This window comes from Ornithorhynchus anatinus, chromosome 13 (genome assembly GCF_004115215.2).
Source record: "Ornithorhynchus anatinus isolate Pmale09 chromosome 13, mOrnAna1.pri.v4, whole genome shotgun sequence".
Classification (NCBI taxonomy): domain Eukaryota; kingdom Metazoa; phylum Chordata; class Mammalia; order Monotremata; family Ornithorhynchidae; genus Ornithorhynchus; species Ornithorhynchus anatinus.
In genome coordinates, this window is record NC_041740.1 from 40560987 (window position 1) to 40577051 (window position 16065).

General features: G+C 58.9%; 1 protein-coding gene across 1 annotated transcript; it reads right to left on the reverse strand.

Moving 5' to 3' along the window:
• Positions 1 to 1635: 1635 nt before the first annotated feature.
• PAK6 (p21 (RAC1) activated kinase 6) lies at positions 1636 to 10919 on the reverse strand. The gene is made up of 9 exons (XM_029078450.1): positions 10823 to 10919; positions 8909 to 9117; positions 7588 to 8172; positions 6303 to 6764; positions 5538 to 5671; positions 4990 to 5116; positions 4745 to 4870; positions 4430 to 4564; positions 1636 to 2925 (listed from the first exon to the last, which is right to left on the reverse strand). Exons 2-9 carry the CDS (start codon positions 9110 to 9112, stop codon positions 2758 to 2760), a joined length of 1941 nt encoding a protein of 646 aa, XP_028934283.1. The 5' UTR covers positions 9113 to 9117; positions 10823 to 10919; the 3' UTR covers positions 1636 to 2757.
• Between the last annotated feature and the right edge of the window lie 5146 nt (positions 10920 to 16065).

Genomic DNA, 16065 nt, shown 5'->3' on the forward strand with positions numbered 1-16065 from the left:
GTGGCCGACCTATTCCTCGCTTCCCCCGCCCTATTTCGGGTCCGCTCCTGGCGCCCCCCAGCGGCCGACCTGCTCCTCGCTTCTTCCCCTTCCCATGGCGGGCCCGCTCCTGGCGCCCCCCAGCGGCATCTCCTCCTGCCTCCGGGATGCACAGCCTCCGGGCCGCTCGGCCGAAGCTCGCGGGAGAGGGGAGAAGAGACCACGGGGGAGGCGGACCCGACCTCTTCGTGCTGCCTGCCTGCCGTCCGCACTCCTTCTCCCCCCCCCCCGGGCCCGTGCGGCGCCCCCTGGTGGCGGGGTAAATGCGCCCGGGTGGGCGCCCCGGCGAAGGCCCGTCGGGGGCGGTGGTGGGGGGCGGTTTCCCCCGTAGCGCCTCGGAGGAGGGACCCAGAACGGAACCCGACCGAACTCTTAATCGTTGGCCCACGCGTGGGATCGACCAGCACCTTCCCCCTCTGCCCTCGGAGCTACAGCCCCCACGGAGGGGACCCGAGGGCTCCCATGAGTAGTAAATAAATCCAAGATTATTCAGGGGCGCGGAGCGGGCTCTGTCACTGACTTTGACTCCGCAGGCGACTCGCCCTCTGGCCCCAGTGGCCTCTCTCCCCCTCCCCACCGCTTCCCTCCCGCTGTTGGCCTCAAGTTTAGCTTCCTCCTTCTGCTTCCTCTGTCGCTTCCCCTCCTTGGGCAAGGAGAGAGGCCAAATTTGGGGGAGGGGCCCGGTGGAGGGGTGAAGCAGGCCCCTGCCCAACAATAATAATAATTAGGGTACTTGTTAAGCACTTGCTATAGGCCAAGCCCTGTTCTAAGCGCTGGGGTAGATACAAGTTAATCGGTTATCCCACATTGGGTTCACTCTTAATCCACCCCCCCCCCCTTTTTTCTTTTTACAGATGAGGTAACTGAGGCCCAGAGAAGTTAAGTGACTTGCCCAGGGTCACACAGCAGACAAGTGGCGGAGCCAGAATTAGAACCCATGTCCTCTGACTCCCAAACCCGTGCTCTATCCCCTACCCCAAGGCCAGCGATGACCAGACCCGAGTGCTAGGTTAAGAGGAAGGGGTCAGATACTAGGTCTGTTAACTCTCCCGGACTCGACCAGGCACAGTGCCCACACAAAGTCGTAAAAACTGACCGACTGTCCTGCCCCCAGCCAGAGGTGCCCGCCGGTGCCGAGGGGACAGGCCTGTGGGCCCAGACCCCCAACCCCTGGCGGGGTCTCGGGACCTCCTACCACACAGCTGCTAGGCTTGCAAATCCTGGATTCAAAATCGGCATCTTCCACCTGAGAACCGGATTCCCCCCCAGCCCTCTTTTTTTTTGGGTACTCCTTAAGCACTTACTATGTGCCAGGCCCTGTACCAAGTACTGGGATGGATACAAGCTAATCAGTATAGTCCCTGTCGCACATAGTGCTCACGGTCTTAATCCTCATTGTGCGGATGAGGTAACTGAGGCATCGGGACGTTAAAGTGACTTGCCTAAGGTCACCCAGCAGAGAACTATTGGAGGCAGGATTAGAACTCAGGTCCTTCGACTCCCAGGTCTGCGGTCTGTTCCCTAGGCCACGCTGCTTCCCTCCCACCTCCTCTGTTCTCCCTTGGGAGGGGACCCGGTACGAGGCACGGGGACCCCTCTGAGAACACCCATTTTAATTCAAACATGAACAAGTGCAAACGATTCACAAAGATATCTGTCCCCGGCCAGACTCCGCTGCCCGTTCTGGCCCGTCGGAGAGAGGCCACCCTGCCCGCTACCGACGTGGGAACGACCGGGCCCGGAACCACTCGGGCCCCTGGAGGGCCGCGGCGGCCCCAGCACGGGCGGCTGCGACTTCTGAGGAAGAAGCTGAAGGCAACTGGGCTCTCGGCAGCCTCTCCCCGCCCCTCTCCCCTCCCGGGACTCACCCAAGAAGGAACCCGGAGCCCGGAGTTGGGGGACGGGGAGGCCAACCCTGAAGGCTGGGTGCCCCTGCCATCACAATTCACAGCTGAAACTAAGTTCCAGGCCCCTGTTCCTTCCCCCACCCAAGGCCAGGGTACAGAAACCCATGAGCCACTTCACAGGTGACCCCCGCAAGGCACCAGTCGACCTCGACCCCCTGGGCTGAGAACCAGAACCGGGGAGGGGGAGGCCGGGGCCAAGTCTCCACCTCCCCAAGATTTGACTTCGGTGGGTGGCAGGGGAGGAGGGAGGGGAAAGTGCCCTCCTTTCCCGAATGAGGTTCTGGGGAGGGAAGGGCTCAAACCACTTGCAGCGGAGTCGCCCTGGGGGGTGAGAGGAAGCCCTGCTCCCACTGAGAAGGCCCCAGGGCCCACCTGAGTCCACGGTAGGGAACGTTAAGAGGATCGGAGAGGCAGGCCAGGACATGGGTTCAGATAGGACACTCCCCTCCCAGCCCCTCCTCAGGCAGGGTGGCCAAGGGGGAGCCTGGGTTGGAACGGCATTGCTGAGGCCCGAGGTCAGAGGTCGGTCGGAGGCCAGCCAGGTTTCTCAAAGGAAATGGTTGGGGCACAGACCCGTGAGAGGGTGGGCTGGCTGGCTCTCTTCTGCTGGTTTGGCATCCAAGTGGGACACGGGCAGAGTGGTGCCTAGAGGGATCTCCTGGTTGCCCCCATGCCCCCACGGGCAGGTGGCTGGGACCCCCACGCCACAGTGGGCAGGGGGGTTCCCCCTGAGCCTTTGGGATGAAGGCGGAGGGGATGCGGGCCCCGGGCCGCCCCAACCGGGAGTCCCGGGATGGCGCGGGCCCCGGGCTCAGCAGGTAGAGGTGCGTTTGCGGTAGAGCTGGATCAGAGGCACCAGGCACTCGGGCAGCCCCGTCTGCAGCAGGAATGGGTGGTCCAGCAGCTCCTGCGCTGTTGCCCGCTGCTGGGGGTCTCGCGTCAGCATCCGCTCCAAAAAGTCCCGCAGCACAGGGGAGGCCTGCGGGGGCAGGGGTGGGGAGGCGGAAGACCCGTGATCACCTACAGATCCACTGTTTCTTTCTTACGGTATTTTTTACCCCGGGCCAGGCACTGCACTAAACGCTGGGGGAGATACAAACTGATCCGGTTGGACACAGTCTCTGTCCACCATGGAGCTTTCAGTCTTAATCCCCATTTTACAGATGAGGGAACTGAGGCGCAGAGCAGTGAAGTGATCTGTTCAAGGTCACACAGCAGATAAGTAACAGATCCAGGTCCTCCTGACTCCCAGGCTCGTGCTCTACCCGTTAGGCCACTCTCCTCTACGGGCCTGGAAGTCAGAGGACTTGGATTCTCATCTCCACTCCGCCGCTTGCCTGCTTGTGTGACCTTAGGCAAATGGCTTCATTTTACCTCATCTGTAAAATGGGAATTAAGACTGTGAGCTCCGTGTGTGACAGGGACTGTGTCCAACCTGATTATCTTAAGTGCAGAGCCTGACTGAAGTGAACATTTAAATACCATTAAAAAAGGATTGATTCAGATGGGGCCGACCTGCTGGGAGCAATCGGGGGATCAAGGACCGACCCGCTCTGATCCACAGGGGCTTGCCCAGAACCCGGAAGCCTGGCTCCAGGCCTGGTTTGGGAGACGTGGGCATCAGACCCCGGAGATCCTCTCCTCTGAACCCCAGAAACCGGCAAGGGGAGTGTCGGGCCTGGGGCATTTTGCCTCTGGCTACGCGGTGGCGGTAGAGCCCTGCAGGCCTCGCTCCCGGGGAGCGGTGCCAGTGGGCAGAGACTGGCAGATTCGTGGGTGATTGGCAGGTCTGGGCACGATTGTGCAGACTAGGATGGGGGCCTGTTGATGCCAATCACCTTTTCCCCTCCTACCTCACCTCGCAACTCTCCTACAACCCAATTCACACACTTGGCTCCTCCGGATGCCAACCTATTTACTGTATCTCGATCTCGTCTATCCCCCTGCCAACCTCTTGCCCACGTCCTGTCTCTGGCCTGGGACACCCCACCTCTTCATATCTGACGGATCACCGCTCTCCCCACCTTTACACCTCCAAGAGGCCTTCCTTGACGAAGCCCTCATTTCCTCTTCCCCCACTCCCTTCTGCATCACCCTGATTTGCTCTTTTTATTCACCCACCCTCCTCAGGGCCCCATAGTTATGTACGCATCCGTAATTCATTTATATTAATGTCTGTCTCCCCAACTAGGCTTTAAGTTCACTGTGGGCAGGGAATGTGTCTACCCACTCTGTTATATTGTATTCTCCCAAGCGTTTGGTACAGTGCCCTGTACACGGAAAGCGCTCGATAAGTATCATTATGGCCCGGGAATAGGGACTGGCTGCTGATTAACTGACACAGCCCCAAGGTTCTGGTTGGCCAACTCGAGCCCCTCCCTCAGGGATACCTGTAGCCCCATCCTATTCCAGGGCACGGGACCGACGGGGCCGGGGAGCCGCCCGATGGTTTTCCGGCCGAGAGCTGGGGCTCGCCTACTGACCTTGTGGGCGTTCCTCATCTTGGGTGGGGGGCTGTCGCGGAGCCTCTTCATAGCCTGGACCGGGGAGTCACTGAAGTATGGGGGTTCCCCGTCCACCATCTCGATCACCATGATGCCCAGAGACCAGATATCCACCTGGAGGGACCAGCCGGCATCACTACCCTCGCCCAGCCGGCCCCCCAGCGGCCCCTCGGCCAGCCCGGGGCCCGGGTGCGCTAGGCGACCACCCCCCCCTTCTCCAGCACCCCGGATGGGGAGGGTGAAAGGGAAATCGCCGTCGGGGAGTGGAGGTCCAGGGAAGGGAGGAGGAGTTACCTCAGTGGTGTAAGGTGTCCTGGAGATCACTTCAGGGGCCATCCAGTACGGGGTCCCCACTAGGGACTTGCGTTTGGGGACATCTTTGCTGATCTGAGCACAGAACCCAAAGTCGGAGAGTTTTACCTGCAAGGGGAGGGGGTGGGAGGACGGGTCAGGAGGAGGGTCGGGGAGGTAGAAGTCCCAAGCGGGACAAGCCCTTCCCGGGGTGGGGGGAGGGAGGGGAAGGGACGGAGGGCACCTACCCTCCCGTCGAGGGTCAGGAGGATGGAGTCGCTCTTGATGTCCCGGTGAATGACGCCCTGGGAGTGCAGGTAGGCGAGGGCCTGCAGCACGGACTCGCACACCGTGGCGATCTGCTCCTCGTTCAGCCTGCGGGGCGAGCACAGGCCCGGGGTGACCTCGGAAGGGGCGGCCGGCAGGGCTAGGGGCAACGGGGCTCCGGCCTCATCCCCGCCACCGCTCTCCCGAGTTTCAAACTGCCCGGCGGGCGGATGGGGATAATAATAACAATGGTATGTATTGAGCCCTTACTATGTGCCAAGCCCTGTTCGAAGCGCTGGGGTTGATACCAGCAGATCAGGTTGGACACAGTTCCTGTCCCACGTGGGGCTTGCAGTTTTAATCCCCATATTACAGATGAGGTAACCGAGGCACAGAGAAGCGACTTGCCTAAGGTCACACGGCAGATAAGTGGCAGGGTGAGGATTAGAACCCATGGCCTCCGGACCGCCCCCTAGGCCCGGCTCCCTCCGCTATGCCAGACTGCCTCCCCCGAGTGCCCCCCTCCTACCGGATCTGGGATACGATGTCGGTGAGAGCGCCACCCTGCAGGAATTCCATGAGCACCCACAGCTCCTCGCCCACCAGGAAGCTCTTGTACATCTCCACCACATTCAGGTGCTGGTAGTCACGCATGATCACCACCTGGCAGGGAGGAGGGGGCGGCCCGTGATCGGAGGCCCCGGCCCCGGCCCCTCCCGTTGGTATTTGGTAAGCGCTTACTATGTGCCCAGCACTGTTCTAAGCGCTGGGGGAAGGGGGGGGGATACAAGGTGCTCAGATTGTCCCACGTGGGGCTCACAGTCCTCATCCCCATTTTATAGGTCCCCAGTAAAGAAGCAGCATGGCTCAGTAGAAAGAGCATGGGCTGGGAACTCAGAGGTCATGGGTTCAAATCCCAGCTCTGCCGCTTGTCAGCTGTGTGAATTTAGACCAAGTCACTTCATTTCTCTTGCCTCAGTTTCCCTCAAATGGAAAATGGGGATGAAGACTGCGAGCCCCACTTGGGACAACCTGATGACCTTCCCAGTGATTAGAACAGTGCTTTGCACATAGTAAGCGCTTAACAAATGCTATCATTATTATTTTAGAGATGAGGCCCGGAGCAGTGAATGACTGGGCCCAAGTCACCCAGGTGACAAGTGGCGGAGGCGGGAGTCGAATCCACGACCTCTGACCCCAGCCCGGGCTCTTGCCGCTGAGCCACACCGCTCCTCCCAGCAGCGACCCCGACCCAGGCCCCGCCCGTCCATTGGCCCGAGCGCTCCTGCGGCACCTCGTTGAAGAGCAGTTCTCGCCTCTGCTGCCTGCGCAGGTCCATCATCTTGACGGCCACCTGCCGGCCCGACTGCCTCTCGCGGGCCAAGCAGACGACGCCCGTGGAGCCCTCGCCGATCTTGACGTAGCTCTCCAGCAGCAGCCGGGGGTCCCCGGGGTCCACCACCATCCGCAGGGCCGCCTTGAACTGCTCGTGCGTCACCACCCCTCCGCCCGGCTCCTCGCCCCCCAGCTGGCCCGGGCCCGGCCCGGGCTCCTGGACCGGGTGAGGGCCGCTGGCGTTGGCCGGGGCCGGCCGGGTGCGGGGGGAGCCCGCCGGGGACGGACGGCCCGGGGGCCGGTGGAGGCTGCCGCTGCTGGGGTACGCAGAGGCGGGGTCCGGCTCGGCCGAGGGCAGGGACTGTGCTTTGGCCGCGGGGACGGGCGAGGAGTCCTGCGGGGGCCGCCGGCACGGGACGGGCTGGAGGGAAGGTGGAAGGAGCGGGGCGGTTAGCGGGGAGGTGGGCGGGCTGGCCTCTGATGAGCCCCCCGGGGACGAGGGACGCCAGGCCCCGGGCCTCAATTTGGCCGAGGCCGGGGAAGCGGAGGGGTTTCTGGTTGAGCTGGGGCGGGGCCCTCTGCAGCACGACGCCCGTCGTTGGGCAGGGATGGTATCTATCAGTTGCCGGATTGTACTTTCCAAGCGGTTAGTACAGTGCTCTGCACACAGTAAGGATTCGATAAATACGACTGAATGTACAAACAACCCGGAAACTCCCTGATTGATGGGACACCCCATTCTAGTTTCTATTTTCTACCTGGAAGTCATCTAGCCTGCATCCCTCCTGCTTCATGGCCAGCCCAGTTCCTTCTGCCCTGGCCTCAGAGCTCACTCTCCCTGTAAAATTACCTTCCCCAACTTCAGAGCCTTACCGAAGGCACGTCTCCTCCAAGAGGCCTTTCCCTAAGTCCTCCTTTCCTCTTCTCCCACTCCCTCCTGCGTCGACTTGACTTGCTCTCTTTATTTATCCCCACCTCCCAGCCCCACAGCATTTGTGTCCAGATCTGTCATTTTATCTATTCCTATTAATGGCTGTCTCCCCCTCTAGGCTGTAAGCTGATGGAGGGCAGGAATTGTGTCTGTTCTATTGTACCCTCCCAACCGTTTAGTGCAGTGCTCTGCACACAGGAAGTGCTCGATAAATACGGTTGAGTGACTGTTAGAGCCTTCCAGAGGGCTGGTGGGAAGGGGGTCTCCCACCCTCGGCCTCCCTCGGCCTCCAGCCTCGGGGTCTCCACCTCACCTGGCTCTGCAGCTTGGAGCCCGGCCTGCCGTCGGCCCCGGGCGGGAGGAACAGGCTGCAGAAGAGGCGGCGCTTCAAGCTGCTGTCGCGGGCCTGGGAGCTAGGGCTGCCCTCTCGGCCGGGCCGGGCCACCAGGCAGGACTGCGGCCTCCGCTCGTCCGAGCTCCTCTGCGTGGCCTTCTCGGCCCGGCCCGGGGGAGCGGCGGCGGAGGCCGGCGGCGGGGAGGCCCCCGCACGCCCCCCGTGCTGGTCACGCAGGGGGTCGCCCCGGAACTCGGTGGGGCCCAAGGACTGGGCTTTGCCCACCAGCCCGTTGGGCCGCGCTTCGCCCGGCCGGGCCCCGAGCCCACCTCCCCCATTGCAGCTGAGGTAGGGCCCGAGGGGGCCGTCGGGCCGGGGGCTGCAAGGCGAGGGCGGGTCCGGGCCCCGCTCGTCCTCCAAGAGACCCAGAGACTGGGCTCGCCGCCGGCTCGGGGGGCTCCGGCCTCGCAGGGTGTTGGAGCTGATGACCGACAGCTTCTGGAGGTCGTTGAGCAGCCCTGAAACGTAGCTCTCCAATTCGACCGTGCTGCCCCGCACCACCGTCTGCCGGGACCGAAAAGGGAAGGAGACTCAGCCCTTGCTTGTATCCACCCCGGCACTTAGTACAGTCCCTGACCACAGTTATTATTATTTTTATCCAGAGACCGAGGACTGGCATATTGGATAGGGCACAGGCTTGGGAGTCAGAAGGCCATGGGTTCTAATCTCCGCCACTTGTCTGCTGTGTGACCTTGGGCAAGTCACTTAGCTTCTCCGGGCCTCAGTGACATCATCTGTAAAGTGGGGATTAAGTTGGGACAGGGGTTGTGTCGAACCCGATTTGCTTGTATCCACCCATTGCTTAGTACAGTGCCTGACACAGAGTAAGCGTGCTTAACAAATACTGTTATTATTATCATTATTGGGGGGTGGGGGCAGCTGGAATGCTGGATCTGCCCTGGAGAGTGGGGGGGCTGGCAGCTCTGATCGCTCCCCAATCCCTCCCCATCGGCCCCCGGGCGAGGGGACCATTTCTGGCCACGAAGGCAGCACTGCCCCCTGATCGGCCCAGAACGTGCCTTGACCCCGCCGTCCCCTTTGCCCTCTGTCCCCGCTCCCCCAGGACCGGGAGGGACAAACGGGCTTGGCCTTGTTCCACGCCGGGGCCAAGCTGAGGGCCGCTGCGGATGGAAGATGGGTGCGCGGGGGTCGGGGGGAATGACAGAGGGTCCCCGGGACAGGAGGACCCCGGGGGTGGGGCCAGGCCAGAGGCAGTGGGGCGGCTCCATCCCCAGCCTACCTTCATGGGCTGGAGCTGCAGGCGGGTGATGCGCGAAGGATCGACCACGGGCTTGGGCCGCCGCAGCGTGTCCAGAATGTTCTCCCACTGCGGCGGCAGCCCCACGAACTTGCCCTCCTTCGGGTCGAACGAGGTGTGGACGCGGTGCTGGAAGTTCTGCGGGGCCGAGATCTCCGGCCGTTTCTTCTTCTTCTTACGGAACATCGTGCCTGCGGGTGGAGGAGGGCCGGCTTGACCCATCGGCGGTCCTCCGGCTTCGGGACCAACCCAGGGTTGGTCCAACCCCACTACCTCGAATCTACCCCAGTGCTTCCAACAGGGTTTGGCACAAGGTAAGCACTTAACGGGTACCACAATTAATATTACTATCTACCCTAGTGCTTAATATGCCGTGTCCATGAACCCATCCCTCCCCCGCCAACCACGCTGCAGGGGACGACCCCCAGGGGCGACCCCCAGGGTCCGTGAGCCCTTCCCTCCTCTTGCACCACCAGGGGAGTGCTCTGCCGTGTCCTGGATCCAATCCCTCTCCCCAACACCTTCTCGAGGCCGACCCCGAAATATCCACCGCGAGAAGCCAAGCCGGGTCTACCGGCCGGGCAAGGCTGCCCCGGTGTCACCCTGGGTAACAAAAACCATAGCGATTATTATTAACACGAAAACTCCTCGTAGGCGAGGGTCCTCCCGTCCAGCCCCGCCTGTCCCTCCCCTCTCCTGGGTCAGAAGGGGATTCGGAAGTAATAATAACAGTAATAATAATGATGTTTGTTAAGTGCTTACTATATGCCAAGCGCTGTACTAAGCGCTGGGATGGATACAAGCAAATCGGGTTAGACACGGTCCCTGGTCCCACATAGGGCTCACAGTCTCAATCCCAATTTTACAGATAAGGTAAACTGAGGGCCAGAGAAGTGAAGTAACTTGCCCAAGGCCACACAGCAGACAAGTGGCAGAGCCGGGATTAGAAGCCGTTACCTTCTGACTCCCAGGCCCGTGCTCTATCCACTAGACCATCCTGCTTTTCCGAAACTACCCTCTGCGGGCACCAACCAGCCCCGTTCCAGCGCAGGGGTGAATCCGTGGTCCTCGCCCCACCCCCTGGGGCCCGATGCTGCGACCTGTGACCTGCTCTGGAGGGCCAGGGAGGGGCTGCCCACCTCCCTCCCTCCCCCACCCCAACCAACCCAAGCCCGGCAGGCGGGGAGGGTGACGGGGCGAGGTGATAAAGCGGCTCCTTCTGGGCCGAAGGGTGACCCTGGAGGGTCAATATTGACTCTGGATCGACCCCACCCACCCGGCCCTCTCGGCGGGCAGAGCCAAGCCGCGGACTGCTGCCCGTTTTGATGCCAGCCTCTGGAGCAGTATGGCGTAGTGGATAGAGCACGGGCTTGGGAGAAGGTCATGGGTTCTAATCCCAACTCTGCCACTTGTCTGCGGTGGCACCTTGGGCAAGTCGCTTCACTTCTCTGGGACTCAGTTACCTCATCTGTAAATGGGGATTGTGTGCCCCAGATGGGACAGGGACTATGTCCAACCCGATTTGCTTGTGTCCACCCCAGCGCTTAGTACAGTGCCTGGCTCATAGTAAGCGCTTAACAAAGACCATAGTAATAATAATAATTACTGTTATTATTATTGTTACCCCTGCCCGACCCGCAGCAGCCCGGGGGAGGAGTCCTTCGGGGGTCCTCTGGCCCCGCGACTCCGGATCCCCCACCCTCCCACCCACACCCGGGGGGCTTAGGCCAACAAGGAGCTGGATGGAGCCAAAAAGAAATCGGGCTGCGGCAGAACCGTGGATCTGGGCCAAGGGCAGGACACGACAGGGGTCCGGAGAGACGTGGAAATCACCAAATGTGCACCCAATCAGGTGCCCGGTGCTGCCCACCACATCACCAGCCCAAACTCACTCACCGCCCGCTGCTCCCGCGGCTCCCGGCTTCGGCCCTCGCCCTGCAGCTTCGTCAGACTCCCGGGGTCCGGGGGCTGGGGCCGGTCAGCGACGACCCCCGCCGCCGCCCCACGCCCGCCTTCTGGGCAGCCCGCGTCGCCTGAAAAGGGAGGAAGTAGATGAGGAGGAGAGAGGGCATCCCGGCCAGTGTGGTCCTGGCACCTTGGCAGGAGCATGCCTATCCTTCCTAGGGTCTCTGGGAGCTCCGGGGACCCTGCCGGGGCTCAGAACCCCTTTCCCAGAGAGAAGGGCACAGGCCTGCCGCACGGAGAAGCTGGTGAAGTTGGTGGCCGGTGTCAGCTTTCTGCATGGCGAGAGGGGACACCGAGTCGTCGGATGAACTTTCCTTGTCCCCCGACACGGGACAGGCCCGATGCCAAGCCCATCCCCTCCCAGCTGGGCCCGGGGGGTGCGAGGGCGGGGAGAGATGGAGGAAGGGCCCTCTGGCCCGGAGTGGGGTCGGGGGTCGGGGCCAGGGGTCAGCGAGGGCCAGGAGGGCACGTGAGCGGAGCTGGGGGCAGAGGCGGTGGCCTGACGTTTGCACAATTCGGGCTTCACCTGGGCTATTTGGGCTTGACCTGGGCTGGAGTGGATTTGATTTCAGGGTAGAGCCGGTGAGTTTAGCCACTCCATGTCCTCTCCCCGACCCGGCCCGTCCACCTCCAGACCCCTGGGTGGGGAGGAGCTGGGGACCCCCGGCTGGCTTGGACAAATCCAGCACCCTGCAGGCTGGCCCCGCAGACCATGTCTTTCAACTCTAGTGTACTGTCCCAAATGCCCAGCACACAGCTTTGCACATAGTAGGTACTCAATACTGAATGATTGAATCAAAACGATCAACAGGAAACACATCTTCTCTGCCTCTGTCCGGGAACGCCCTCCCTCTTCAGATCCGAAAGACTATCACTTTCCCCACCTTCAAAGCCTTAATAAAAAGCACATCCTCGACTAAGCCCTCATTTCCTCTTCTCACACTTCTTTCTGCATTGTCCTTGCACTTGGATTTGCTCTCTTTCTTCACCCCTCCCTCAGCCCCACAGCATTTTTGTACACAGCTGTAATTTGCTTATATTTATGTCTGTCTCCCCCTCTAGACTGTAAACTCGTCGTGGGCAGAGAAGGTGTCTACTGACTCTACTATATTTTACTCCCCCAGGTGCTTAGTACAGTGTGCTGCATGCAGTTAAGGGCTCAATAAATACGACTGATTGATGGATTAATTCTCCCAGGGGGAAGGTTGAACATGGAAATCCATCTCCACAGGGAGCAGAAAACACCACCAAGCAGAAGGGCTTGGACAGATCCGTGGAGCAATGAGATGCTGGGTTTCTGGGGAGAGAGTTGGGGATGGAGAAGGGAGGGTCAGGGATATTGAATGGACCCTGCTGGGTCACTGGAGGGGCAGTGGGGGATGAAAAGGGGGTAATTGGGGTACTGAATGATCTACACCAGTAGCCAGTTCTTCCAATCGTGCTGATGCCCCTTGTCAGAACAGAGGCCTAATTATAATAATAATAAGAATAATTCCGGTATTTGTTGAGCACTTACTGTGTGTTGAACTAATCACTGGGGTGGATACAAGCAAATTGGGTTGGACACACTCCCAGTCTTAATCCTCATTTTACAGGTGAGGAAACTGAGGCACAGGGAAGTGAAGTAACCTGCCCAAGGTCACATAGCAGACAGTGGCGGAGCCAAGATTAGAACCCACGGCCTTCTCCCAGTCCCCTGTTCTATCAGGTATGCTAATATTGACCAGTGAAGGAGTCTGTCACTCAGGGACTGATGCTCTTCTGATTGTTAAGAGCGTGGAAGCCCCATGGGCTTGGTCTCCCCTCTCGGTCAAAGCTGAGACGTTCGGACTTCGCCAGGCTCAGGTGGGAGGAGACTTGGAGGTCTTTCCCTTTGCCCTGCCAGGGGGAAAACCGAGGCACAGAGCAGGTTCTTGACAAGTCCTCAGTTTCCCTCCCAGCCCCACAAGCCAACATAGAAGTACCTCCTTGCTGACCCGGTGGAAAATATATAGTTCACTTCCTTCACCTGCCCTGGGTCCTGCAGGGTATCCGAGGGGCCCTCCCAGTGCATGGGGGGAAATGGAGGTGGCCCCAGACTGAGCTCCAGAAACCAGTTCTTCCAGTTTCCCCAGTCTAGGAGTCAGTGGGGGGAGGGGAGGGGGAGTCCCTCTTGAGGACCCAGTGGTAACTAGAAGACCGTGATGGGCTGTGCCAAGGCCTCAGGCTGGCACCTCTCTTGGCCAGGGTTCCCCGTCAGTCGTGCCAGGAACAGGGGAGGGTGGGTCAGGCGCAGGTCAGCCTCGACCTACGGGCCACAAATCTGGTGGACACAGAACGAGCAGCTCATTGGCAAAACCTGCCCTTTCCTCCCCATCCCAACTGCCATTTGTCATATCTCAACTTGACTACTGCATCAGCCTCCTTAAACACCTCCCGGCCTTCATTCTCTCACCACTCCACTTCCTCCTACTGCCTGGAACATTTTTCTAAAACATTGTTCGGCACACATCTCCCCACTCCTCAATCACACCCTCTCTGAATTTTTTTCTTTAATGGTATTCGCCAAACGCTTACTATGTGTCAAGCACTGTTCTAAGGGCTGGGGTAGATACAAACTAGTTAGGCCTGATAGAGTCCCCGTCCGCACATGGGGCTCGCAATCTAAGTAGGAGGGAGAGCAGGTATTGAATCCCCATTTTGCAGTTGCGGAAACTGAGACAAAGATGTTAAGCAACTTGTCCAAGGTCACACAGCCGTCAAATGGCAGAACAGGGATTAGAAACCAGGTCCTCTGGTTCCCTGGCCTGTGCTTTAACCACTAGGCCACAATACTTCAAGCATTAATTCCTGATCTTTGGTTTTAAGCCACTCAATCAGCTCTTTTCCCTCATTTTATCATTGCTCCTCTCAAGCTAACCTCCTCACCGGGCCTCGCTCTCACCTCTCTTGCTCATTCTCTCCCACCTCTCTTGCTCACTCTCTCCCTTCTGTCTCGACCTCCCTCCTCTTTCATATCCGGCAGACCACTGCTCTCCCCATCTTCAAGGCTCTTTAGAAATCACACCTACTCCAGGAGGCCTTCCCTGATTAATCTCATCTCTCCACCCGCTACTTCAGCACTTCTACATCACCAACATCTTTGGAAACTCACATACCCTCCCTTGCACTTGTGCTCTCCCAAGTGCTTAGAACAACCTGCACACGCAGTAATCAATCACTTGTATTTATTGAGTGCTTTTACTGTGTGGGGGGGACTGTATTAAGCGCTTGGAAGAGTACAGTATAATAACAGAGTTGATAGACACATTCTCAGCCCACAGTGAGTTTACAGCAGTAGGTGCTAAATAGGCATGAATCCAGTGGAAAGCCCAGATGCCCCAAATATGAGAGGAGGAGAGGGTTTTGGGGAGAGAAACTCTTCCCTCTACCTCTCACCATCTCCAAACCCCCTGGTCTCAGAATCATCTGTGACCTGTGGATTCCTCTGCCTGGACAACCTTCCCCGCCACCCCTGGGGCTCCCTTTCAGTCAGTCAACTCTGGCCTTTTATTTTTAATGGTATTGTTATTGGTAGATACAAGCAAATCAGGTTGGACACAGTCCAAATACCTCGTGGGGCTCACAGTCTTAATCTGACTCGCAGTCAGATTTTACAGATGAGGAAACTGAGGTACAGAGAAGTAAAGTGACGGGCCCAAGGTTTCACAGCAGACAGGTGGCAGAGCCGGCGTTGGAACCCAGGTCCTTCTGACTCCCAGGCCCGTCCTCTATCTACTAGACCACGCTGCTTCTCACTGGGTTTATAAGGAGATGCTTATGTCATCCTGGCTCTCAGATAAGCCCCCAGGCCTCCGAGGAGATGCGATTTTGGTCCTGGTTATCTGTAAGTTGTTGAGGGGTGTGTGTGCGGGGGAGGGGGCAGTGAGGGGAGGTTAAACCGTATTGCTCTTTGTTTAAGGGGCTCAGGCTGCCAGATCTTTAAGGGGTCTTATAGGGAGGGGGCAGGCTTTCAGGCACGCATTCAGCAGGTTCTTGGAGCTGCAGCAATTTCTAATTCGGTCCCCAAGACCAATGACTAATCACGATCTCGGTGCAGCTCGGAACAGATCTGGCAAGTGCAACTTCTGGGGTTCTCCGTCTCTGTCTTCATTACTTAATCAAGCAATTAATGGTATTTATTGAGTGCTTACTTTGTGCAGAGCACTGTACCAAGTGCTTAGGAGAGTACAATACGACAGATTTAACAGACATGTTCATTGCCCATTAATGAGTCTAGGGGTGATGTTCTGGTGAAAGGGACTGGGGCCCAGAGAGGGGTGGTAACTTGCCTAAGGTCACACAGCAAATCTGAGGCTGGATCAGGCAGAGAGCGGGTCTGGAGAGGGCGTGCCCCGCCTGTCCACTTATCCAACCGCCCTAGAGGCCGTGGCACTGGTGAGACTGCCCTCAGCCAAGAGATGAGATGAGAAGCCGTGTGGCCTAGTGTGTAGAGCACCGGCCTGGGACTCAGAAGGACCTGGGTTCTAATCCTGGCTCTGCCACTTGTCTTGCTCTGTGACCTTGGGCAAGTTACTTAACTTCTCTGTGCCTCAGTTTCCTCAACTGTAAAATGAGAATTCAATACCTGTTCTCCCTCCTACTTAAGATGTGAGCTCCATGCGGGACAGGGACTGTGTCCGATCTAATCGACTTGTACCTACCCCAGCACTTACGGTTTGACCCAAGAGTAAGTGCTCAACAAGTACTATATAATAAACAAAACCGTAAGCTCTTTATGGACAGGGAACGTGTCTACTAATTCTGTTGTAGTGTACTCTCTCAAGGGCTTAGTACAGTGTTCTGCACATCGTAAGCGCTCAATAAATACCACTGATTGATTGTAAATTCTTAACAAATATCATTTTTAAAAAAGGGTGGTGGCTGGAGTTTACCCGGGCCCGCCGTTTGCCTGTAGGGGACGCCCTACGCCTTTCCCAGCCTCCCGGAGGCTGAGGTTGCCAGTTGCTTTTTGGGCCCGACTGCAGCTTCCCACGGGAGGTGAAAAAGGGCCAGCCACGGTGCACGGCTGTATTTTCCCCAGATACAGTGCTCAAGCACGTGCTAGACCGTCTGCGTGCGTTCACCACCGTGGACCCGATCCCACCGTCGACCGAGTCTGGGCACCGTGAAGCTGTTCCAAGCCAGATCCTGGG